At 43.0% G+C, this 25,000-nt stretch overlaps 4 protein-coding genes and 1 long non-coding RNA gene across 6 annotated transcripts in view; 2 read left to right on the top strand and 3 right to left on the bottom strand.

Moving 5' to 3' along the window:
- setmar (SET domain and mariner transposase fusion gene) overlaps positions 1 to 4,222 on the bottom strand; it is a 7,295-nt gene extending 3,073 nt beyond the window's left edge. Inside the window, exons 1-3 of one of the 2 annotated variants that reach the window (XR_009647578.1) lie at positions 4,004 to 4,222; positions 2,395 to 3,637; positions 1 to 405 (exon numbers count right to left, since the gene is read on the bottom strand). The exon at positions 1 to 405 is cut by the window's left edge and continues 3,073 nt beyond it. Coding sequence is in view for 1 of the 2 variants with exons in the window: in XM_060857532.1 (XP_060713515.1) it covers positions 2,882 to 3,637; positions 4,004 to 4,102 (855 nt within the window). In the remaining variant the exon portion in view is untranslated. Of the gene's footprint in view, positions 3,638 to 4,003 lie in introns of both variants that reach the window. The other variant, XM_060857532.1, reaches the window with a different exon arrangement.
- A 1,071-nt stretch (positions 4,223 to 5,293) lies between these two features.
- Positions 5,294 to 8,081, bottom strand: brk1 (BRICK1 subunit of SCAR/WAVE actin nucleating complex). The gene is made up of 3 exons (XM_060858537.1): positions 7,903 to 8,081; positions 7,318 to 7,400; positions 5,294 to 6,203 (listed from the first exon to the last, which is right to left on the bottom strand). The coding sequence occupies exons 1-3, from the start codon at positions 8,018 to 8,020 to the stop codon at positions 6,177 to 6,179; spliced, it is 228 nt and encodes a 75-aa protein (XP_060714520.1). The 5' UTR covers positions 8,021 to 8,081; the 3' UTR covers positions 5,294 to 6,176.
- Positions 8,082 to 9,321: 1,240 nt separating this feature from the next.
- On the top strand, positions 9,322 to 10,653 carry LOC132838389 (uncharacterized). Its single transcript, XR_009647625.1, has 3 exons — positions 9,322 to 9,519; positions 9,641 to 9,720; positions 10,183 to 10,653. It is a non-coding gene; the product is annotated as an uncharacterized LOC132838389 (long non-coding RNA).
- Positions 10,654 to 10,778: 125 nt separating this feature from the next.
- gpx1a (glutathione peroxidase 1a) lies at positions 10,779 to 12,243 on the bottom strand. The gene is made up of 2 exons (XM_060858541.1): positions 11,989 to 12,243; positions 10,779 to 11,428 (listed from the first exon to the last, which is right to left on the bottom strand). Exons 1-2 carry the CDS (start codon positions 12,202 to 12,204, stop codon positions 11,078 to 11,080), a joined length of 567 nt encoding a protein of 188 aa, XP_060714524.1. The 5' UTR covers positions 12,205 to 12,243; the 3' UTR covers positions 10,779 to 11,077.
- A 1,040-nt stretch (positions 12,244 to 13,283) lies between these two features.
- Positions 13,284 to 25,000, top strand: part of LOC132838039 (testis-expressed protein 264 homolog) — a 37,673-nt gene continuing 25,956 nt past the window's right edge. The window contains exons 1-2 of the mRNA XM_060858142.1: positions 13,284 to 13,795; positions 19,255 to 19,476. Coding sequence (XP_060714125.1) covers positions 13,535 to 13,795; positions 19,255 to 19,476 — 483 coding nt within the window. The 5' untranslated portion in view covers positions 13,284 to 13,534. The remainder of the gene's footprint in view (positions 13,796 to 19,254; positions 19,477 to 25,000) is intronic.

Genomic DNA, 25,000 nt, shown 5'->3' with positions numbered 1-25,000 from the left:
GATGGACAGAACGTGGAGAAGCAGCTCCACGGAGCCGCCGATCAGTTTGGATTAAACGGTGACGCCGACGGCTCTGAGGGCAGCGTGACAGTTAAACTGAAGGTCGCTCCATCAGCAGTGCAGCCTTTCTGTTTCACCGGCCAACAATCGCTGTGAAACGCCGCCCACACTCTCCGTCCGATCGATATCGCACGTTCTGTTGCCATAGAGACCTGGGAGACTTGCTTACTCACAGGACGTGATGAGTCATGAGACAGGAGTCGAATTTCAGAGAGTCTATCGCACGCGAGTCGGTGCGGCGTCTCCTCCGGTCCGATCCGAGGGCACGAGGTTCCTCCTGCACTCTGCACCAGAGGCAGCTTTCTCGTGTGTGTGTCGTAAACGTGTCAGGAAGTTACAGAACAGCTGTGAGACAAAAACATAGAGGTTTTTCAGAAGAATTCAAACCAGAGCTACAGCTCAGGACAACGAGAACCTGCAGACACACTCGATTGAATTCCTCATGAAAATCACACCTCTGGGAGACCGAAAGGCCCTGGAAGGCTGGGCCGAGACCACGCTCGCCTTTTCTACGGAAGCGGTTCAACAGACAGAAGACAGGAAGTCAAGAGCAGTTAATAAACAATACACACAAAAGCAGCTGCAGGGGTGAAGGAAAAAAAACTTAATGAATCTCAATTAACTGCGACCGCAAAGGCGCAAAGGAAGAGTAAAATATCATCGAGAGAAATCGTAAATGAAAGGCTTTAAAATACACGACAGACCTGAAGCACGAGAAAAGACGAGTGAACGTGTACAAAACAAACCACAACAGTCAAACCGATATACGTAAATGATGGCACCCCTGACTCATACTGGGTTAAGATGATCTCACATCTTAGTGTGGCGTCTCCTGAAAGGAATAAAGAGTCTCTCGGTTTCGCTCTATTAAAGGAATAATCTGGAAAACCGTTAAAAAAAAATCCTTTACGGCAAACGTAGTACACACACGTAGAGGTTAAGAGGTCCGTCTCAAAAGCGTCAAAGCGTTTCGAGTAAATCTCTGAATCAAGCCCAATCCCGATCTCGCTGTTCTGTGGTTTAGGACTCAAAACATTTTCGACCGTGATTTGGGTGACAAACCTCTGTAACTTCCTGTTACAGTAAACTGAGAGCTCTTGCAGAACTAAACAAACTTTAGGACTACAAACATGTTTTGGTTGATTGAACGTGGAAATCGTACACGTTTATTTCATCCCAGATTATATCGCATGCTTTTGAGTAAAGGAGGTAAATAATGAGTGGAGAGTTAAAGAGGTTAACCTGCCAGGTGAAGTAGCGGAGTTGTGATTAACACGTTGGATTGTTTACCGTCCGCACGCAGACACGGCGAATCCGTACGCTCGCACGCCGACGCGCCTCGTGTTCCGGTCTTGTTTCTGAAGCCGTGTTCTTTATCTCGGGTCTCCGGGCTAATTAACCCAGATGAGGATTTTAATATCGCTGTAGAGATGAAGGTGGGTCCTGGCTAGAAGTGGGGCACAGACGTGGAGGGGGGAGAAAGAGAGAGAGAGAGAGACGGGATTTAAGAATGACGACTCTGTGAAGTGGGTCGCTCCGTCCCCTTCCTCTATGGCGCTTGGGAGAGAGCTCTGTTTCTATATCCAAACACCCAGAGGCTCTTTTTAATTGCTTATTACCCCTGAGATTTGACTCCAGCTGAAAGTTCTGTTAAAGAGGAAGGCGGCGGTTCTGAAACTCGCTCGAAAGACGGACACACGCGGTAAGGGAGGAAACACGGCCTGGTGTTTACGGCACAGAACACAAGTGGGATGGAACGAGTGGTGCGGAAAAGTCGAGCGGTTTAAGATCGACACGTTACACCGAGGAATAACTTCATGTGCTGTGTATAAGCAGCTTCAGCTCAGTGATGACACACACACACACACACACACACACACCCTGTGAGGGACTGAAATCTATACAGAGGAATGAAACTTCACCACGTAGCTCCACACTGTTGTAGAGGTACTGAGGGCAGCCAACCTGTCGAAGTAGAGAAGCCTTTTTCTAGGAGTGATATCTGGAATCACGGGATGTCGATGATATGGAATTATGAGCTGTTGAGTTGTTTAAAAAAAATTAAAAAAATTCGTAAAATTTTCTGACATCGAAATGACCAGTTTGGGGAAACAAATGGTTTCAAATGGTAACAAAAAAGTTACGTTTCCGATATTATTTTAAAATGTTCTGAAATTTTTTGCCAAAAGCTAAATTAGTAATTTTAGAAACTCTGAACTTTCCAGAAATTTACATTTGATTTTGGAAATTATAAATTTCCTGTAATGACGTGTAAACTAATAATAATGAGTGTTCCATGAGTTAAAGGCATTAAGGTGTGTAAGTGTGTAATACCTGGATTTAATTCTGTGCATGTCTATGAAACATTCACCATCTGGAGGAAACCCTCAGACACGGAGGGAACATGAGATCATATTGAGTTTATATTGAGAGCTGTGGGGTGTCAGCGTTCCCATCGGTGTTCCCATCAGGACACGAACAGCTCTGAGTCTCCGAGATATCATTTAATAATAAGGACAGGATTGCGTGAGTGAGTGAGTGTGTGTGTGCCCTGCGATGGGTTGGCACTCCGTCCAGGGTGTATCCTGTCTTGATGCCCGATGACGCCTGAGATAGGCACAGGCTCCCCGTGACCCGAGGTAGTTCGGATAAGCGGTAGAAGATGAATGAATGAATGAATAAGGACAGGCTGCCAGATTGAATACAGGTGAAACATGTCAGCTGCGATACTTATAAATGTGTGTGTTCATAACGACCTAAATGGTGTTAAAATTGCATTCTAACCTATAAATAAGGTACAGAATCATTTCCCGACTGTATCTCAGTGCAGGACTGAAAAGTCTAAAGGTAGAAAGCCAGTACAGTTGTGTGCACCACACAGACACACTTTCCTCTGGAGATCTCCTTCAGCAGAAGCGTCGGTTCTCGGCGCATGTCCTCCTGAGTAATCGAAGGTGAGTTCCTCGCCTGGTTCTATGTCTCGTCTGGAGAAGAGGCCCAGTCTGGGCACTAAGGAGTGCACACGCACAGGCACCATGGTCAGGTTGGGCTGGCAGGAGTGGTTCAGAAAGCGCCCCACGTTGCCTACAGTGTCCGGATCCACAAACGTCGTGCCAGTCCTCAGAGAGCCACCGTGTTCCTGCACGGCGATGATGTAATTCTTATCCTCAGGAGTCTGAGACAGCTGCCTCTTCCGTGCCTCCTCGAACCCGATCACCTCCCCGGCGTACTCGCACACAAAACTGCCACGTGCGATGGCTTCCAGGGTCACGACCCCCCAGCCACGGTTCTCTGTTCGGAAAACACAGACGCGGGTTTGCAGGCCATTCTGGACCACGCGAGACTGGCAGGACTCGCTACATGCACACAGGGCATTACATTCAAACACAGGCTGGCTGTAAGAGGCACCCGACTCCTCTCGCTGCTCCAGTAAACCTCCATCGGTGTACGCCAGGCCGAAGCGCAGGCACGGGCAGCCGAGCGGCTCACAGGACACAGAGAGACATGAGCAGCCTGGCAGGGTCACTTCACTCGGGTCAATATCACAGCCCAGACCCTGAATGTTCTCTGGAGTGTACTGAAGCACACACACACACACACACACACAGTTAACAACTTGTATAGTAACAAAATCTATTCGTAATTTTAAAAAAAACCTGCTGTTTTCAGTGTTTGATAATATTTCAATATATATAATAAGTCTATAAACATTACATGATTAAACAAGACACACACATTTCCTGAAATACAATTAAACACACAAGTGTAAATAAATAAACAGAAACAGTCAGTATGAGTGAATAAGAGTCTCTGCTGCCATCTAGTGGTTATAAACAGAAACTGCAGCATAGACACCAAAGTAAAGACAAAACAAAATCAAACAAAAGCTAGTTATGTTTTTAAAAAAATATTATAAATGAACAAACAAAAGACGAAAATATACCTGGAAGTTGGGCAAACTGCCCTCAATCACGTCCTTTTCGATGCAAACTGGGACATTTTCCAGACCTTTGCTGATGTCCCCTCCGTATAAAGTCAACATGATCCTTTATACAAGCATTAAATATGTTAGAGGACAAATTTATTTATACACAAAGCATAAAACTGCTTCAGTGATAATAATAAGATTAAAAATCTAATGTATCTCGTGACAGCAACAAAAACACAGAGAACCGGAAACAGGAAGTCAGTAAACTACAACAAATGTAAAGTCCCCCAAACACCAGCCTTTATTATTATTTTAATTAAACATATTATTAGAGTGGACGTTTTTAATCAGTAAACAGTACAAAATTGTAGAATATCCAGTGAACCTCTGACATAAAACAATAAATAACTGAATAAGGAGTAAAGAATAAAACACATGGAGTAAAGATTAATAATCTATGGTGATGGTTTGTGGTGTTTATTTTACTCTAACAGCATGAAGTGGTCTCTTACACCACAGCAATATGTGTGAACAATGTGTGTGTGGGGTTTTTTTTAATTATCGTACATTTGTCCGTTTATAGTTACGTGAACTTAGTACCAGTTCTATCACTGTAAACAAGTTGCTTTTGACTTCTCTTGAGTTAGACAGGCAAAAAAATAAAATCAGTGCTCGTCATGTTAACATGAAGCCTCGAAGAGTAAACTGCTGTCCTGAAGATGTCAGAAACCTTAACGACGGCTTCGCGTCCGTCTGTAACGAAGAGTCGACGCCGAGAGACGTCTTGCAGACACAGTCACCACGTTAAAGATTATAATCTCTCTTTGCTAAATGATCAAAACGTTCACGTTTCTGTGGAGCGTCTGCTGTGCGAATCCCTGTGAACGAGCTACGATCGAACCGATAACCTGATCAACACCTTCTTACCTAACAGAATTGTGATCTCTGGTATAAACTGACAGAAATATAGACATCTTGGTTTAGCCTTCGTCTCCTTCAAAAGTAACATCAACATGGAAGTCGTGGCCTAATGGTTAAGAGTTTGACTCCTAACCCTAAGGTTGTGGGTTCGAGTCTCGGGCCGGCAATACCACGACTGAGGTGCCCCCCAACTGCTCCCTGGGCACCGCAACATAAATGGCTGCCCACTGTGTGTGTGTGTGTGTGTTCACTGCTGTGTGTGTGCACTTTGGATGGGTTAAATGCAGAGAACGAATTCTGAGTATGGGTCACCGTACTTAGCCGTATGTCACGTCATGAATGAATAGATATGTTCATATGACAAAATGACCACAAACACACAACGGTTATGTAACATGTTTATTATTATTATTATAACCACAATACATCAAAGTATGAGCATTAAAACACGGGAGGCCGGCGACAACTTCCGCACGATCAAAATTGGCACTTCAGTGACTCTTCCGGCCTCTCGGTCCACACGCTCGATGTATGAAGATGTGCTATTGCGTGAGAAACCGTCACAGGGCACAGGTGTTTCTTAAAACGCAGGCTTTTGCGTTCCAACACTTACAAAATATATACAGAAACCGGTCACACACACACACACGGTGTAGAGTGAACAACTTCAATTTTTTGTTTTAGGAAAAAACAACAACAACAACAAAAAAAAAAACAACCATTTTGAAAGATTCCTTCTCCACCCGACCCCCCACGTCGAACTCGCTCGTTTGTACAATGGTTTTATCAGATTTTTATGTTTAGTGTCTGAATTACCCAGTTAATAATGATATCTGACCAATTCTACTCAGGATACGATGAAGTGCAAGCACCACAGAGACAGTAACAAAAATAATAAAAACAACACCCACGTTAACATCTGTTCATACTGAATCAGAAAATTGTGGGAAATTAAAATGGTCACAGATGAATCGTGGTCCCACGTGTTAAAGCCGCAGTGAGGAACTGCTACAGCCGGACCTGAACATTTTGAACCGTACAAATACCTAGAGCTTTTTACTGTTCCTTTTTTGACACCCAAACGTGTGTATCACTGTGTCTGCAGTTCCTAACTGGGGCTTTAAGAGGCTGGTTGAAAAACAGTCGCTTGGTTTTTTTTTTTCAGTACACGAGAATCAGTACACGAGAAAAGGGAAGAAAAAAAAACAAAAACAAAAAAAAGAAGAAGAAGTGTGGCCATTTTGTCTCGTCCTCATCATCAGGGAGGTTAGGTCAGCGTTTCCCCTTTTGTAACCTTGAACAAAGAAAGTGACAGTGAGTTCAGCTTGCTGGGAACCGTTTTGCAACCAAATCATAAAGTCAGCAGTGAACGCTGCACGCTGTCGAGTGCCACAGAAACCTGATCGATCGTCTGAAGCGTGGAGGTCCTGTGGTGTGAGTTAGACAGCAAGTGAAGTACATTAACAAAACCAGGAGTATTATTACTGTTTCTAACGTTGTTCTCGCTTCACGTCACACGTTAAGAATCTTCAAGGCCGACTTCTTTATTTATCTTTATCTCCATTTCATTTGACCATAACCGTTGTTCGCAAGTCTGGAAAACGCCCCGTTTAATAATAATAATAATAATAATAATAATAATAATAATAATACATTTTATTAAAGGCGCCTTTCTGGACACTCAAGATCACCGTACAAAAAACAACAAAGACAATCAAAGTCGAATAGCTACATTGCGATACAAATTAGACCAGCAGTACAAATTATGGTGTAGAATAAGCTAAACTAAACAGATGAGTTTTAAGCTGAGATTTAAATAATTAAAGAGAATCAATATTACGGAGTTCAGATGGAAGTGAGTTCCAGAGCTGAGGTGCAGAGTAACTGAAAGCTCTATTCCCCATAGTTACAAGACGGACAAGAAGGAACAACGAAATGAGTGGAAGAAGAAGATCTAAGAGTACGAGTTTGTTTTGGAGTATGAAGAAGATCAAGAAGATATGAAGGTGCAAGATTGTGGATAGCTTTAAATGTTAGAAGAAGAATTTTATACTTAGAAGAATTTTATACGTTTGGTCAAACAGGATCGTCACAAAGGCATCAAATCGCTCTAGAAAGACGTTTCCGTTCCTCTCGTATTTCTAACACAGCGTGTGACACTTATGAGGCGAGTCCAAACTCACGCTCAACACGTTTCACTACACGTCACAACGTGCGTGTTCACGTACGTGACGAATAAAACCTGAATTTGATCTGAAACTCGAACGAATAAAAAAAGGAATAAAAGTGACCGTGTCTCTGGTGCGAATTCTAGTGTTTTAAATGTGTTTATATCCTGAGCTTAAGATTAGATGAAATATATCGAACAAGCCAACGGATGATGACTTTTCTGACTTTTCCCCACTCACTCTGGCCTCGATGTACTCGATCCTTCTCTCCAGGGCAGTGAGCTTCTCGTTCAGTGTGGCTAAACGGGACCTGCAGGACATATCTAAGGAGGAAAGATTGAAGTAAAACAGAACCTTTAGTTCATTCTACAATCAACTCTAATCATATAATTCATCAGAATTCAACAGAAACGGAGCTGAAACGAATTAAACCTCCATCTATACGTTGCAGGTCGTCTTACATAAATAATAATAAAGTAAATAATTCGGCTGTAAAGACATTTGTGTGCGTTTTTATATGATTTTCTCCTCTTTATTCATGAATAACGTCGTGTTTCTGACTAGCAACGCTATCTTGTTGTGCTAGTTAGCTTACTAAAGCTGGAAGGGGATCAGTAACACGTCTCTGACATCGTACACACGTTTAACTCGGTGTTTATGAGATTTGAGAAACACTAAACGTTTATAAACGAGTGTTTAAAAGCGACACAGTGAGGTGTAAATAACAACACAGGAAGCTACAGCTAGCCGACTAGCCGCTCCTCATCTCCGACATGCTAACGCAGTTAGCATTATAGCGGCGGTTATTGGGATGAAGGAACCCACCAAACGAGTTGAGGAAGTCGGCTATTTTCTTGATGCTGCTCGTAATCACTTCGATATACTCGCGATTCGCCCAATCCTGGTGGATTTCTCGCTGCACTGGATCTTCCTGCCCGGCCATTTTCACTACAGCTGCTTGTGTGTTAGCGAGGCGTCAAAACCTGTTGCTCACGCGCGCCTCCTAGTGTCAAACAACAGTAGAAGCGCAAATCGATTCTTCATTAGTGATTCGGTTCAGTAAAACGATTCGAATCATATTTCTTTCTGATTATTTTCGAAAGTGTTTTGATTATGTTTTACTTACATTATTTACAATGCAGAAATATCAGACTTAAGTATTACGTTTTACTTACGTAATCTTTTTTTTATTCTTAGGCTGAATATTTTGAATAATCAATTCTATTCGATTCTATTTTATCCTACACAATTCTATTCGTTTTCTTCTGTATGACATCTTTTTCTTTGTTTAGCATGGTTAAATGCACGGTTCTTTTTTTTTTTAGGCTCAATCTAAGGCACCGAAACGTGCCATATTAGAAAAGAATCCTTGTAAAAAAGAATCGACTCTTTGCTTCACCAACAAGAGCAAGTAAAGAACCGAATCGTAATGAATAGAACGGATTTAGATCCGATACTGTATGTAAACAAAACCGAATTGTTTACAAACAAATTTGAGTTGAAATGTAATGAAACAGGTCTCGTGCGTGTAGAAAGTTTACAGTATAAAGGATCTTGTGCTGTAAAATTTTACATTAATTAAAACTCAAGGAAAAAGGGCAAGTAATGTTAGTTATTGTTTATTGAACTTGGAATAATATTGCTATCTAGTTTTCAAATGTCATGTTGAGTCTGTTTAGGATCATTAATTTAACCACTTAAATATTTAATTTAGTGTAGTTGATCTTAATCAAAGAAGCTAACATGTTAGTGAGACGACCTTCAAGAATGCTACTAGAAATTTTGCTAAAAGAAATTTTGCTTTAATAAGTTTTGTAAAAAAAAAAAAGCAACAACAAAATTTATTATTTTAAATGATTTATTAATTAGACAGAATTGCACTCATCCCAAGGCATATTATTGCAAAAGAAAATAAATTCTCCAGATTAAGTTCTCAGATTTTGTTTAGATATAGTTCGGTTTTATCTGAAGTTTTAAATCTAAATAAATTTAAAAATGTTACACACGAGACTTAACGCACGCAATAAATTTACCTTCAAGTCACTGAACACTGTTATGATAAACATTTGAACAGAGGTGGGAGTAAGTCACACATGTGCAAGTCACAAGTAAGTCTGAAGTCATGAATGTCAAGTCAAAGTCAAGTCGAGTCTTTTTTTAATATTTGTCGAATATTTTTTCATATTTGTAATATAAGTCTCAAATTTGCGACTTAAGTCTGACTCGAGTCAAGTCATATGACTCGAGTCCCACATCTCTGCGTTTGAATACTCATTAACTTGTGTATGTGAAAAAAAAAGAAAGAAAACAAAAAAACAAAAGCATTTAGATCCATGTCATGGCAGCTGAGACGATGCAGACAAGGACTGAGCGGCTTCATAACGTCTGCCTCGCCCTGACGGCCTACAATCCTGTCCCGACACAGAACAGAGCTGAGTGCAGGTGTGTGTTTGTGCAGGTGTGTGCTGTGGGTTTGACGATTAGCTTTAATTATGTGTAATTATATCTAATTATATCTAGATTATATCTAATCTAATTATTCTCCACACCTTTTGTGGTCCAGTCCGGGATCTAGACGCGACCTGGAGGCTTTTACTGTCTCTGTTCCTGAACCTTAACATCAGGATCTTCCTGCACATATAGGTCAGTGAGACGTGTTATAACACTTTACTCCCCTTCTTATCATGGTAATAACAGAGGTGTTACTGTAGTTTTTATTATTCCTCCTACGTATTAATATTGTACCGGTCGAGAAGTTTTATTTATTATTTATTTTACTTATTATTGAGTTGCTCAATAATAGTTTAAAAATGTATAATTATCCATTTAAGTTTTATTTTCATGATTAATACAAGATTAACTTAATAGTTAATTAACATAATAATCTTTGTGGAGATTATTTTCTTAATTGTATTTAATTACCGGTTTAATTTTATTTTAAGTGGAACACACTCAGATATTATTTTGAATAAGAAGTGCAATGCAACAAGCTAAAAAAATAAAAATTAGCTCTAAATAAATTGCTTCATTCGCAGTGCCATGAATGCGTTCACTATCATCCAGCTGCATTCATGTTCTGTAATTCTTCCTGTTTCCTTTGTGAAGAGAGCCCCGGCATGAAGCTTTTGGACGAGCTTATGGCAAAGCTGGAGTTTGAGAACGAGTTAAACCGAGTGTGTAACAGTTTCTCTGTGAACGGGAACACACCGTCGGCACGAGGAGACAGCACAGGAAGTGAAGACAGCGGTGTGGATGAAGGAGCTTCCGACGGAGAAGAGGACGAGAAGGACGTGAGTCTCATGGACACGGTTCTGGACATGGAGCAGGACTATGAGCTTTTACCTTTAATATGACTTAATATTCATTGAGGGAAGATGCTTATAAATATGTATTAATTTATTTATTTATTTATTTGATGCACTATAAATATATTTTCTCTCAGTTGTGACCTCCTCCATTAATAGGTAGGCTGATCAAAGATGGGAATAATCTGATGTTGAAACTTATATTGATATATTTCACCTCCAAAACGTTTTGTTGCCTTCGGAGGATACACGAGAGTCTTACAACCTTATACTGACTGCAATAAATACTTAATCTTTAACCTTCTAAGCTCAGGATTTTTCCTGGCTTCTGTGACCCCCCTGCACACACACACATACACACACACATACACACACACACAATGAAAAAATCATGAATATTTTGGAAAGTTTATTTGGTTTCAGACAGTTGGATGGAGAAGCTGAGCTCTGCTGTACGTGGCTAAATTAGGGTTGTTAAATAATAAGTGTTTACGTTCACATCCACCACCACCCTCAGTACATTTCAAGTGGTGACTTCATAAAGTAAACTTCCTACAAAACACCCAAACTCTAACCAAGTCAGCACAGTCAGCTGAACACAAACTACCATCTTTCCCTGCAGGCATTAGGCTGATAAGACGGGTGTGATCTGTCTGATCACAACCCCCTCTGAGGCCATGCTGAGCCACGATGGCTTACTTCACTTTCATAAGGAGCTCTTTAATGTCAGCCTCGATGTTACTGGTCTGGAAGCTCTTGCTGTAGCGCTTGAACGGTTTTCCGTCGGGGCCGACGAGAAACTTCTCAAAGTTCCACGAGACGTCGTTCCTGCACACGGGACTCCAGATGATGAACTTGGGGTCGGTCATCAAGGCCTTAGGGTTGTCACTGGGAAAGGGAAGTTTCTCCTTGAGGAACACAAACAGGGGGTGAGCGTCTTTTCCGTTCACGTCGATCTTTTCCAGGAGCTGGAAGCGAGGCTCAAAGCCGTTCCCAGGACGCACATACTTCAAGCTGTTCAGGATTTCTTCGTTCTTGGTGTTTTCCTTGTATTTGAAAAAAATAAAGAGCAACATTCGTCTAGGCTGTTATTACAAATCCTCAATCACTAAGCACTCATTACAAGATATATTTGTGAACAAACACACTGAAGAATCACAGTTTTAATTCAATACTCGTTGAATCCTCGATTACCTGCTCTAATTCAATTCAATTCCATTTTATTTCTATAGACAGTGACATAAAGAAGCAATACAGATGTTGATTCTTAATTAGAAGGGGAAGCTGATGTGGAAAATATCTTGAGAGGAAATGGGTTCTAAAGAGGGTCCGAATTCTTCTAGGATCATAAGCATTACCTTTCTACAAGTGTATACTATACACTGTGTATACAAGTGGATACTAAAGTCAAACAGTACTACATATATACAGTAATCTGGTAAGATGGTCCACCAAAAGAACACAAGTTTTGGGCATGAACTGTTGTCAGGTTAGAGAATTGAACAAATCCTGTTAACTTGTTAACACTTGAACTAGACTTTTATGTAATAGACGAGTTAATAAACACACACACACACACACACACACACACACACCTGTACCTTACCTGATGGCCGAACTGGTTGCAGGGAGCTCCCAGCACAACAAGTCCCTTCTCCGAGTACTTGGAGTGGAGCTCGTTCATCTGAGAGTAGTCCCTGACCGTCATGCCTCAGAGAGACGCCACATTCTCGATTAGTACCACTTTTCCTTTAAGCGAGGAGAAATTAAGAGCGTCGCCTGACAGCAGCTTGGCTGAAAGGTCATAAAAGTGCCCAGACATATTGAGAGGAGGAGAGACAGTGGTTACGGAATGAAAGGTTTCTGCACACTGCTTTAGTCTGAAGATCATTTTAAGTTAGAGCTTGTGTAAAGGGGCGGGACAATGGAAAGCAGTGGGCCAGACTTTGCGCACACACACACACACACACACACACACACACACACACACACACACACACACACACCAATCTCTGTCTGTCTCGCCAATCCTAATGCTCAACATAGTGCTGTAATAGATCATTACAATCAAGTAAAGAGTAATGAATAACACAGGCCCGTGCACACAGCACGCTCCTTAACGACACGGTGTTAAGGTGTGAGTCCTACACAAAGCCCTGACCTCAACCGTACTGAACACCTACTGCACCCTAGAACCTCTCACTTGATTTCACTAATGCTCTTACGGCTAAACCTATGGAGAACCAACACCCATGGGTTTGTATTGGATATATAGGTGTGGGTGGTCAGGTGTCCACATACTTATGACCATATAGTGTATGTATTTGTACCTTTACTGTGCATCATTTACATAGAAGGATACATATAGTGTAATTAGAGTATGAATTAAACCAAATTAAATGTACACCAGTGGTCTATGAACTACAGCGGTGTTTACCATAAAAATCACACATGTGCGCATAAGAATAAAGGAGGGATATGCGTCTCAGGTGCGCAGCATCTATCGTCTCGAATAACCGGACTGAACCAAAAAGTTATTCAAGGCATTAAGCTCTTTTAAACGTAAACTTTTTTCACAGCACCACAAACATACGCGTTTAAATATATAAGTCTGTCTTGGTATTTTACACAGGTCGTGATATAAAACGTTACGACTATATTAACACACGGATTCGAGTTTGCCATTTTTTTGTAATGTTTTTTTTATAATGGTTCGTCCGGAAAAAAAGACCGTTTGAAGAACCGTTAAACGGGCCGTATTCCAAATGTCACCTCGCTCACTAGGTGCACGTGCCTAGTGCAACACTGCGTCACTGCGTCACTACTTAGTGCCCTACGCGAACACTGAGTGATGCTGTTGGGATCGAGCCTAGTCATGGTTTCCCACGTGTTTAGGGAAGTGAAGCAGCAGCAGCAGAAACCAGGACACTGATCAAGAACTAAAATAAAACACGTAGCTTTGATTTGACAAACCTGTCAAAGCACTGTCGCTAGGCAACAACTTGACACGTGACACACGATTGGTCAAAGTCCTTAAGCTCATCTAGAGCATTCATCTGCAGTCATCCATCCATCCATCCATCCATCCATCCATCCATTTATCCATCCATCCATCCATCCATCCATTAATAAGTCATCCTTGAGTTTTGGAGATGTGGGAGTTTGTGGACTGGACTATCATTGGGTTCCTCTTTGTGGTTCTTCTGCTCTTAACCTGTTCTGTGTATGTGGTTTATTCCGGCCTGCTGACAGAGATCCACATCAGCACCGGTTCCTCTCCTGTGAAAAGCATGACTGTAGCTTATAAATACAAACAAGGACCTTATAAAGATTCCAGCCTGCTGTTTGCTGAGAGCTGCAGAGTTGCACCAGAGCTGCCCACCGTAGGCATCTTCTATGATGATCCAAAGAAGGTGAGGGACATGGAGGTGCAGGACATGTCACAGCTCACAGTTCCATGGTCCATGGGGTGATCCTGAGCTCAGGGTGGAAGTTCTGTGTAGGTTCTTCACTTGTTTCCTCCTGGTTTCAGAGTTTTCTCAAACTCTGGGTAGGTCTGTGTGTGGATGTGGATGTGGGTGAGCAACCGATTTGTGTATCATCCACTGTGTTCTCCACCTTCATGCTTGTTCCAACATGCACATGGCGAACGAACTAATGCTCTTCAACCTGAAAGTCCAGGACTAGACGTACTTGATACTACGTTCTTTAGACAAAAATAATTTTTGACCATGGCAGGTGGTTTCTAATGTTACCAGTATGGATGCCACACTGCTGTGAACTACACAATGTTCACCAGCTCCTGCAGAACTTTGGGGTTAACGTCAGAGACAGCGATCAGTCATAAGTGCTCACCGTCATTGGTGTGCGTCGGGAAAGAAAATTAAATCAGCAGGTCTGGGAGGGCAAAGAAAAAAAGAAAAGCCGTGACGATTGACACGATTATATTACATTAAAGGTGAGGTGCACGATGTTTGAAAAATGCCATGAGTCGGGCCACCAAACAAAACAAACGTGTAGCCAATGAGCAGAAAGTGGCGTGTCTTGTCAATATGAGGCGGAGAGAGTGTTCAGTGCACATGTCTGACATTAGCATAAAGCGATTGATACATTGACATGCCGGATACCTGCCGGTACATCTGCCTCGGGTTCTAGGTGTTGAACGTCGTCTTCCGCGTGAAACGGAGCTAAACCTTTCGCTGTACAACACACAGTACTACAAAAACACATCTGTATTACCATAGTATTACTCATCGTGTTCATTTATTGATAAAAATATCCCCTCGGCCAGCCGCCCCAGGAGGTTCCGCCATAATAGTTGACGGAGTTGCGTATATATGTGAGGGGCGGAGCTATCAAAACAGGGGTGACGCCCATTTGGGTTAGGGGCTTGTTCGTTTTGGTGATTTCAAATGTCAACATTGGCTTTCAAACATTGTGCACCGCACCTTTAACTTTGTCACATCAGTGTAATGTCAGTACATTTTGAAAAAAATATTGTATTGTACAAATCCTGAGTGTGTGAAGGTGGTGGGAAGGTTTATAGCTCAAAAAAAAAAGAGATCTGAAATATATAGATCAAAAAACCCTAAATATGCTCACAATTGCCCACAACATTGTATGTGTGTGTCCAACACCACTATGTGGAGCTGTTGGAACAGTAATTCCAGAGTACTGATCTCTTTGGGATTATTGCTGGGTGTGATTATTCAGATATAGGGAGATCTGATAGAACCTGGTTGTGTTTACACATCATCTTCTCTTTCTAAACGGGTGTGACGTTTGTGCCCGTGTACTCAAAAATGTACTCACGCACAAGCAGGAATACACAATAAAACGTGATATGAGATTCAAGGATAAGATTTTGTGGGACTGAGCTAAACAAAGCCATGTGTTGGTTGAGTTTTAGATATATGAATAAACGAACACGAATCACATACGAAAGAAATTATAATCAGCGTGATCATGAACGTGGAAAATACCGTTCAGAGTATCGTCGGTGACATCGCATTGTTTTTTTGCACGAACAACACGAAACGACGAGCGGATAACGTCCGTTTAAAACAATTACAAACTACACCGTTAAATTTAACGAATCAGGTGATATGAATTTTAAATCAGTTCAGCGATGGATCGACGTCGCATTTCTCTTAGCAGCTATAGACTGAAGGTTGGCATCATCTCCAGAGATGTCAGAGATCTCAGTTTGGCTCATCTTTCCTTTCCACTTTCCGTCCATATCCATAATCCACATCCACATCCATTGGCCGGTGCTGTTGCCATGGCACTAATGTGTCCACATCATCTCAGCACAAATCCCTGCTGGAATGCAGAGCGAGTTGGACTGACAGCTCTCCTGCTCCGGCGCTGAAAGGCTTTTTTGTCACTGGCGGCCTCTCTATTTTTCTTTTCCCAGGCCTCCAATTAGCAAATTGCTTCTGTGCACAACTACGGCTAAGTCTTAATCCAGCTCGGCTAATTGGACTAATGATACCGGCTCGTTAGTGGAGGGGCCTGGAGCACCGCTGCCAATCTCAAGGTCAGAAGCCTCAAAAGAGCTGCTTTAAAGGCCTGTAGAAGAAGTGCAGGAAAACAATGATCTCTTCTGGAATGAGAGCTCCTGCCTGCCCTTAGGCGCTTGTCTTCATTAGGCTAAATAATACAGCGGGAAAGGAAGAGAAGGAGGAGAGTCACTAACCTAAAGCAGGTTCTCATGGGTGAGAAAAATCAGGGCAACTTTGTCATTTGGTGAAGCGAATGAAAGTGTGAGACCGGATCGTTTTCTCTCACCGTGTCTGTTCTGACACAACAACCCTGACGCTCAGCTCGGGTTGCGAAAGGTCTGCGTTATAAGCTTCATCGTTATATGGCCTGCTCTCCAGTGTGGCACGCTCGCTCTAGTACCGCATCTGCTAATTGCTACACTCTGTCAATCAAAGCACGTGGAGGACAAGCACAGCAGGATGCTCCATCAGTGTGGCCTGCTGTCTGACTCACTGCGAGTGTCTAGCGGAGGGAAAAAAACGAATGGGAACAAGTGCAGCTGTTGCCGGTACGAGTGCAGTTTTCGGCCTGGCCATCTGGAGCTCTGCAGATGTCTGCGGTTTCAGCGTGGAATTCCATGAAGTTTGATTTAATTGGTTCGATGCACTGAATGATTTATAAAGTCACACCTCATGTACTGTCCTCTTAACATGCTGCCCTTTAATCCCCACAGACAGGGACGTGCGGATGTGCGGAGCAACCTACGCCGTCTTGACAGGTGCATAGTTTTCACCAAGACTGCAATGCTCTTCCACGTCCTACACAAGTTCTCCCTCCAGTCGATCTTCTAACATCCTGTTTGTTTATGTCAAAATGTTTTAGAGTTTTGGGGATAGAAATGTTCACAATTTATGGCAAACTATAGACTATGAGCAAATGTAATACAGATGCAACTTCATGTGTCCATCGAAAGTCTTTTCAACACTGAAAATATCTCAAACTACTCTCTACTGCTCTCTACTAGCATTTACACAGGCAGCAGGAAAAGTAAAGCAAACAGATGGATCGAGAAAGCAGGTCATTTCCAAGGGGGTTTATAATAAATGATAACTAGCTTCGGTTCCCAGAAGGCCTTGGGGTTCACGGGTTTTACTAAAAATCCCAAGTGCCTCTCGCAGACAGGAAACATAAGCCTCACGTTCCTGCAGCCGAGCGTCAGCCGGCGAGTCCGCATCCAGTGAAGTCTGATTCTGTGCTAAACCATAAAGATTTTCCTCCATCACTCCGCACTCGTGCTCACACACACATCTCCGGTTGAGACCAGTTACAGTATGAAGTGAATGATGGAGCTGAGGTTGAGGAACTATCACAGGCCCACAGGTTTCTCCAGCTGGGTTTCTCTCCATATTTCAGTGTAGGTTTAATGAATAGGAATTAGGAATGTAAAGTACAGCTTCTTTGGGTTAAACTCAGACAGATATGTGGAGAAATAAACAGATTCAGGAAGCGGCATCGTGTACCACACATCGTCTCTAATACTGCACCAAAGAGCCGGGAAAGTGTGTTAGACTCTGGAGGGGGCGAAGTGAGACAAATCGCTGCTCGGTCACCGTGCACGATCAATTAGTTTTAAACCATGACATCTTTACCTGATTTTCTTCACCTGACATCATTCATCACTTAGACTGAAATGACCTAATCTGGTCTCGTACAACTCTCCCTTTTCCTCATCTTACTACCTACAAAAGTGGTCAAACACCACAATTACTCCCCTGAGCATTTATTAAGTGTATGTATGCACGTGTGTGTGTGTGTGTGTGTGTGTGTGTGTTGTCCTTCAGTATGTAATCTCTCTCTCTCTGAAGAAGGCAGCTGGGCATCTGTCCGTAGCCAGCGTACTCTCAGCAATTAGAGATTTGAAATATCATCAGTCTGCTCCCCCCACACACACATACACACACACACACACACACACACACACACACACAGCACCACCTGTGCCTGCTACATTTCTTTATTAAATCCTGTTTGTGTTTTAATTCATTTCATTTCCCTCTCCATGTTTGTTTCCGACGGAGCGGCTGGTCCTCATTAGGCCACTTTTCTCTTGGTGACTCATCCTGTGTGTGTGTGTGTGTGTGTGTGTGTGTGTGGAGACTATTTGTTTTAGCCCCCAGTTGGGTATTGAGAGGAGGGAAGATGTCGTTGAGGAGGATCCTGTGTTTACACCTGACAAGGACTCAGTAAGGGCTTCTTCAAGATTGTAGGGAAAAGGCTCCTCTAATTGCTGCCTTGAGGTGTAAGGCTTTTTTGCAGGCCTTGTCTGTGGCTTTCGGGTGAAGATCGGGCGAAGCGACGGGTTCGCGGCAGCAATGATAGGGAAGTTTTCAGGAAAGTTTGGTTGAAAGGTCACGGTCAGTGCGCCTGAGTGTTATTTTCCAGCTAATAACAAATGACAAGAAACTGGTGATGAATAGAAAGGTAGAATTTCTCTTGGTGCAACATGCATAACATTTAGGAAATCAATGTCAAAAATGATTATTTAATTGGAATTCTTCTACCTCATACACTAAACCTATCAAAATAGTGTATTTCTTACACATATTTTTTTTCCAAATGTCTCTTTTCCTGCATTTAAAAATAAACAGGTAATATTTCACTGTCACTCTTTTGCTGTGGCTGACAAATAAATCAATTTTACCTACTAAAGATATAGTGTTTACTAAAGGGCAGGAACCTCAAAAGAGAACATGTCTCTTCTGAGGGACGGAGAAATGATAAATCATTTCAGTATTCATTCATATACAGAACCGAGTCTGTACTGTATCGCCTCAGCAGGGAGGTGAGTCATCGGCATAGCAGATGTTGGACTGCACGAGTCCTTGTGGTTTCCAGGTGAGATTATCTGCAACAGTAAGCAGGATAATCATACGTATATAGATAACTCGGAGATGTAATAGCCGTAACAGCAGAAGCGGGAGTAGAGCAATTAGGACGAAATCGGTCCGATCCTGAGAGACGGACGAGCCGTATTACAGCATATTAACAACCTGCATTGCCTCAGACGTTACAGAGAACGTGGTTAAGTACGACAGGAAAAATGCTGTGTTGTGATTAGAGTGCAAGTGGCAGGTGTAGCTATGAAAGCATAATTAAAAAGGAGAATCAGAATGTAACACAGGCATAATTATGGGTATTTATAACGAAAAGGCAGTGGACCTAGGACAGAGCCTTGTGGAACACCAAACTTTACCTTTGTATGCAAGTCACCTTTAACGCTGACAAACTCGAACGCTCACGTAACATAAGCAACAAAAGTTTGTGTTTGGGTCGTTTACTACTTTAACCAGCGCTCTTTCAATGACTATATACTGTATGTATTTTCCAGGTGCCTGGTCCTGAGTGTCGTTGTGCCGTGGGCAGTATCCTAAGCGAGGGCGATCAGAGACCAAGCGCAGAACTCCAGGAACTCTATGAGAAGTTTGGCTTTCGAATCTTCACTTTCCCAGAGGTCACCCACGTGGTCTCGTCTCGTTTCCCCTACAGAACCCGACTCTCCATCCTCCTGGGAGTGTACAGGGTTTACCCACAGCTCGACCGCTATATTAAGGTAAACTCGGCTATATTGCAATTTTCACCAGCTGTCACTCACTTGAGTTAGAAGTGTACAGAACCTTCTGCAATAGTCTGAGAGTTACTTTTTCGTTGCTGCGTCGGAAAGTAGAAGCGCTCGAACTACACCGAGAAAGATTTCTTTTAGAATAATAGAATAAAATAATAGGATAAAAGATTTAAAGGTCACTTTTTGAGTTTTATAACATTTACTGGAGCAGTAACTCTAGACATGTTTGACATAAATACTTGGACATATGATGAGAGAGAGGGCTGATCTGAAATGAACTCTAGCCTTGAACATTCCTTCATCATTGTTTTCCACAGAGATAGAGAATAGAGGCTATGGAGAGGGTGGTGAGGGAGTATATGAGAGCACTGAAAAGCAAGAGTTTCTTTATGTTCCTAGGTCATATACTGTACCTTATAGCGTGAATGTAAATTCGCAGGCATTCAGTCAAAGTATCAGCAAAACATTTGAAATTTGACTTTATTATTTAGATAGTCCATCCATCCATCCCTCCATTTTCTATCCGGAACCGGGTCGCGGGGGCAGCAGTCTAAGCAGGGATTCCCAGACTTCCCTCTCCCCAGACACTTCCTCCAGCTCTTCCGGGGGAATACCGAGGCGTTCCCAGGCCAGCCGAGAAACATAGTCCCTCCAGCGTGTCCTAGGTCTTCCCCGGGGCCTCCTCCCGGTTGGACATGCCCGGAACACTTCCCCAGGGAGGCGTCCAGGAGGCATCCGGAACAGATGCCCGAGCCACCTCAGCTGACTCCTCTCGATGTGGAGGAGCAGCGGCTCTACTCTGAGCTCCTCCCAAGTGACCGAGCTCCTCACCCTATCTCTAAGGGAGCGCCCAGCCACCCTACGGAGGAAACTCATTTCGGCCGCCTGTATCCGGGATCTTGTCCTTTCGGTCATGACCCAAAGCTCATGACCATAGTTTAGGGTAGGAACGTAGATCGACTGGTAAATAGAGAGCTGAGCCGCAAGGCCGCAAGGCTCTCTTCACCACAACAGACCGGTATATCGACCGCATCACTGCAGAGGATACACCGATCCGCCTGTCGAACTTACGGCCACAGCTCCGAGCGGCCGCGTCGACTATTTAGATAGTATTAAGTATTATTTAGTATTTTATTAACATATGTTTAATTTAATCCTACGTGACCAGTCAATGTTAATTCCTAATTCTGCATTTAAGCCATTGACTTAAAAATAAGACGCGAGCGTCAGTGAATAATTTGCGTTAATACTGAAAGACCGCACGAATAAACGTGTGCGTGAATAACGTGCAGTAAAGTGCTACGGCACTTTCACCCAATCAGTATCGACTCACGTACAAATCCCCTGTGGTTTGTGGATGTCCAAGTTGCTCTACACATCAGTAAGTTAACAGACTTAACGCTTTCCCCCAGGAATCCTATTAAAATCACCTGCGTTAATTAAAACATCGTTGCTGGAGATGGATACTGAATTTCAAACAGGATTACTGCTGAAGAAACATGATGCCAGAAGCGTGTCGGTTTGTGTGTGTGTGTGGATGAGAGATATGATGCTTGGTCATGGGCTGCTGTTACTCGCCGTCGCCTTGCCATTTGGGTTGAATGGGTCCACATCAGATTAAAAACAGTATGAATTGCTTCCTGCCCAGAAGCCATGCTGAAAAGTTTCAAATCTGTAGTTACATCTAAAAAAAAAAATCCTTTTAGAATTCCCCTTGCTTTGTACGCACAAGATCTTGCCCAAAACCGACCCAGCGGTTTTTCTTGCTGTTTATCGGTCCACTTCAGTCAGCAACAGATCTGGAAACGTAACCGAAATAGAAGTCTATATAACCGGATGTGAAAGCCAATAGCCCTTCAATTAGTCTGCAAATGTTAATTGAGTGCTGTATAATTTTGTGAAAGGCAAGTTTCGAGTTTGATGGCGAATTAATCCTTTTTAAAGGCCGACATCCTGACACGTAAAGACCTGCGGGGAATTATAATGGGGAGATTTCTCCGATCCGGCGTTGTCTGAGCACGGCCGTCTCGGGGCGACCTTTTCACAGCCGTCCTTGAGTGGCAGTTTACTTTAGAAGAACAGATTTCCTTTTGCTCTCCCTTCGAACATTTCACCCGTAAAAAAGCAAAAGGGTATGGTCTCACATAGCCTCTAATTTCAGTCAATATAACATCGCACACTCGAACACATCACTGAGAAACTCAGGCTTCTTTTTCATGGAGCGCCGGTCACAACAGCCAGGGTAAATGTGAATAAAACACAAGACTGGACATGTGTGGATTTGAGAAATGGCTCCATATGTGGCAAGCTAATTAGTCTTTATACAAGTGTGACCATAACTAATAAAGCATAGTTTTAAAGCAGGAACTCAGGAACTTGAGCCAACTACTGACCCAAAGTAACCAGAGCTGATTTGTGTGTGTGTGTGTGTGTGTGTGTGTGTGTGTGTGTGTAAGCACATGTAAACAGAGAGAGCCGTTTGTTAGGGACTCGTGGTATAAATCAGACAATCGGTCCCCGGAGATTTTCGACACCCCTCTGTTGCCATGGCTACAGATTAATTAAAGATCATCTATAAGGCTTGTGGCCACAGAAATAGCATAATGCATAGGCGATAAAGCGTTCTGTGCTGCCGACCTTTCGCACCGGTTTTCTACACTGCTCCGTCACAGGTGCTGATCTTCTCCATCCATAAAGTCCATAACCACATGTCCCCAAGTGCTGCGGCACTGACCTTTATAGACCGAAGGAGGCATTGCGTAACTACTTTCTACTTTCTCGTCGTTTATGCACGAAGGAGACAAATAAGCTTGAAGATTTTTGTAGAGGAATATTATAACAGCGTACAGCACATCCTGTATAATCATCCTTTTGTACTCACCTCATATTGTTTTTCTCCCTACTACAAATACCCAAAGCTTGCATTATTTTCATTCATTCATTCATTCATCTTCTACCGCTTTATCCGAACTACCTCGGGTCACGGGGAGCCTGTGCCTATCTCAGGCGTCATCGGGCATCAAGGCAGGATACACCCTGGACGGAGTGCCAACCCATCGCAGGGCACACACACACACTCTCATTCACTCAGGCAATCACACACTACGGACAATTTTCCAGAGATGCCAATCAACCTACCATGCATGTCTTTGGACCGGGGGAGGAAATCGGAGTACCCGGAGGAAACCCCGAGGCATGGGGAGAACATGCAAACTCCACACACAAGGTGGAGGTGGGAATCGAACCCCCAACCCTGGATGTGTGAGGCGAACGTGCTAACCACTAAGCCACCGTGCCCCCCTCTTGCATTATTTTAATCTTTGTTAATTGCGATAATGAAGGAACATCCTTTAAACTGAACACGTGACACAGTTTTACAGGGATTGGACAAAACAATTTGAACACAGATGAAACGTGGAACATCTCTTTATGAATAAGGTGTCAGACCACCGCTTGCATTTAATACAGCGCCGTGGAATTTTGTACCATTTATCAAACAGAATATCTTCTAGTTGCTGCAGTGAGGTTGGAAAAGCGAATCCACTTCTCTTCAAAATGTCCCCACATTGGTTCAATGATATTCAGTTCAGTCAGGTGAATGGCTGCTGCTCCTCAAACCAAGACTGAACTGTGTTGTCTTTCTGTACAGGCGCATTATCTTGAAAAATTGCATCATTGTTTGGAAACATCATTTGGACCATAGGCTGCATCTGATCACTTAGCATTGCTCGCTGGAAGTAACGTGACCATCTCGGCTAACGACAGACAGCATAATACCTCCGCCTAAATCTTCACAGATCCTCCCCCATGTTTAACAGTTCTACTCTTCTCCATCCATAAACTGGACCTGCTGTTAATAACGTCACTGATGATTCATCAGTAACACCATATCGCTCGTATCCAGTCTTCAGCTCTCCAGGGTTTATGATCATGACACCAACTTTTTCTCTTTTTTTGCGTCAATGTCACTGATGAATGGATTAACAGCTGCAACTTTTCCATGGATGTTGAATTTGTAAAATCCTCTGCGGTGTGTTTTTGTGGAAACAGGGTCTTTAAGGTGGATAGTGTGTTCTGTGTTGTTTGGACACAATCGCTCCTAGTGTTTGACCGTCCCTGAAGTCTTGCCGTGCTTCGGACGTTTTGGTCTGTAAACGTTACAGATGCTCCTGCACAAACTGACCGCTTTGGAAGTCTAACATGTCTCCCTAACCTTCATGTCTTTAACTAACCACTTCTGAACTTGTTTTTATGCTAGCAGACAGTATATAGCGATGAGAAATAAATAAGTGATAATCATAACATTTATTTTTTCACAGTAGCCTCCACAAATAATATTAACCCCTATAACGATGGGTGTTCACATTATTTTGTCCAACCCCTGTGCGTATTGTTTACGTTTTCTCACCAGGATCTTATGGGAGCTCCTGTTCTACTGTAAATCTGTCAGAACTGCAGCACGATCAATGCCTCTGTACTTGTAGACAAATGAACAGATTCAGATGCCTGTTTTCTTTAACAGTAAAGTCTAGTGGTGATGTACGAACAGCCTGAGAGTCTCAGATTAGAAAAGTTTACGCTGTCAGAGAGAAGATGTGATCAGCACACTCTGCAGTCCAGTTGCATCTCTCTCTCTCTCTCTCTCTCTCTCTCTCTCTCTCTGTCTCTCTCTGTCTCTCTCTCTCTCTCCCTCGCTCTCTGTCTCTCTCTCTTTGTCTCTCTCTCTCTCTGTCTCTCTCTCTTTGTCTCTCTCTCTCTCTGTCTCTCTCTCTCTCTCTCTCTGTCTCTCTCTTTCTCCCTCGCTCTCTGCCTCTCTCTGTCTATCACTCTCTCTCACTCTCTCTCAGTCTCTCTCTTTCTCCCTCTCTCTCTTTCTCCCTCGCTCTCTGTCTCTCTGTCTCTCTCTCTCTCTCTCTCTCTCTCTGTCTCTCTCTCTCTCTTTGTCTCTCTCTTTCTCCCTCGCTCTCTGCCTCTCTCTGTCTATCTCTCTCTCTCTGTCTCTCTCTCTCTCCCTCTCTCTCTTTCTCCCTCGCTCTCTGTCTCTCTCTGTCTCTCTCTCTCTCTCTCTCTCTGTCTCTCCCTCTCTCTCTCTCTCTCTCTCTCTTTGTCTCTCTCTTTCTCTTTCTTTCTTTCTTTCTCTCCCTTTCTCTCTCTGTCTCTCTCTCTGTCCCTCTTAGTCTCTCTCTCTCTCTCTCTCTCCCTCCCTCCCTCTTTCTTTCTTTCTTTCTTTCTCTCCCTCTCTCTCTCTGTCTCTCTCTCCCTCTCTCCAGCTGTCCTCCAGCGAGTGTACGATCGGTGTTGGTGGGCCTGGACATTGTTTTGGATGAGGAGAGAATCTTTTTCCCAAATGCCACAGTGACATTTCAGCATGATCGCTGGATCTCGGCTGTAGATTATCGGCAAAAGATGACAACAACATGAAACTAACCTTCCTGCTGGCTGCCTATCAAAAGCCTCCTGATGCTAATAGACTGTTAATGCCACACGGCGGGAGAGATTCGCGTGGGCCGTG

The sequence above is a fragment of the Tachysurus vachellii genome, chromosome 22 (genome assembly GCF_030014155.1).
Source record: "Tachysurus vachellii isolate PV-2020 chromosome 22, HZAU_Pvac_v1, whole genome shotgun sequence".
Taxonomy (NCBI): domain Eukaryota; kingdom Metazoa; phylum Chordata; class Actinopteri; order Siluriformes; family Bagridae; genus Tachysurus; species Tachysurus vachellii.
This window is presented reverse-complemented; position numbering and strand designations above follow the sequence as displayed.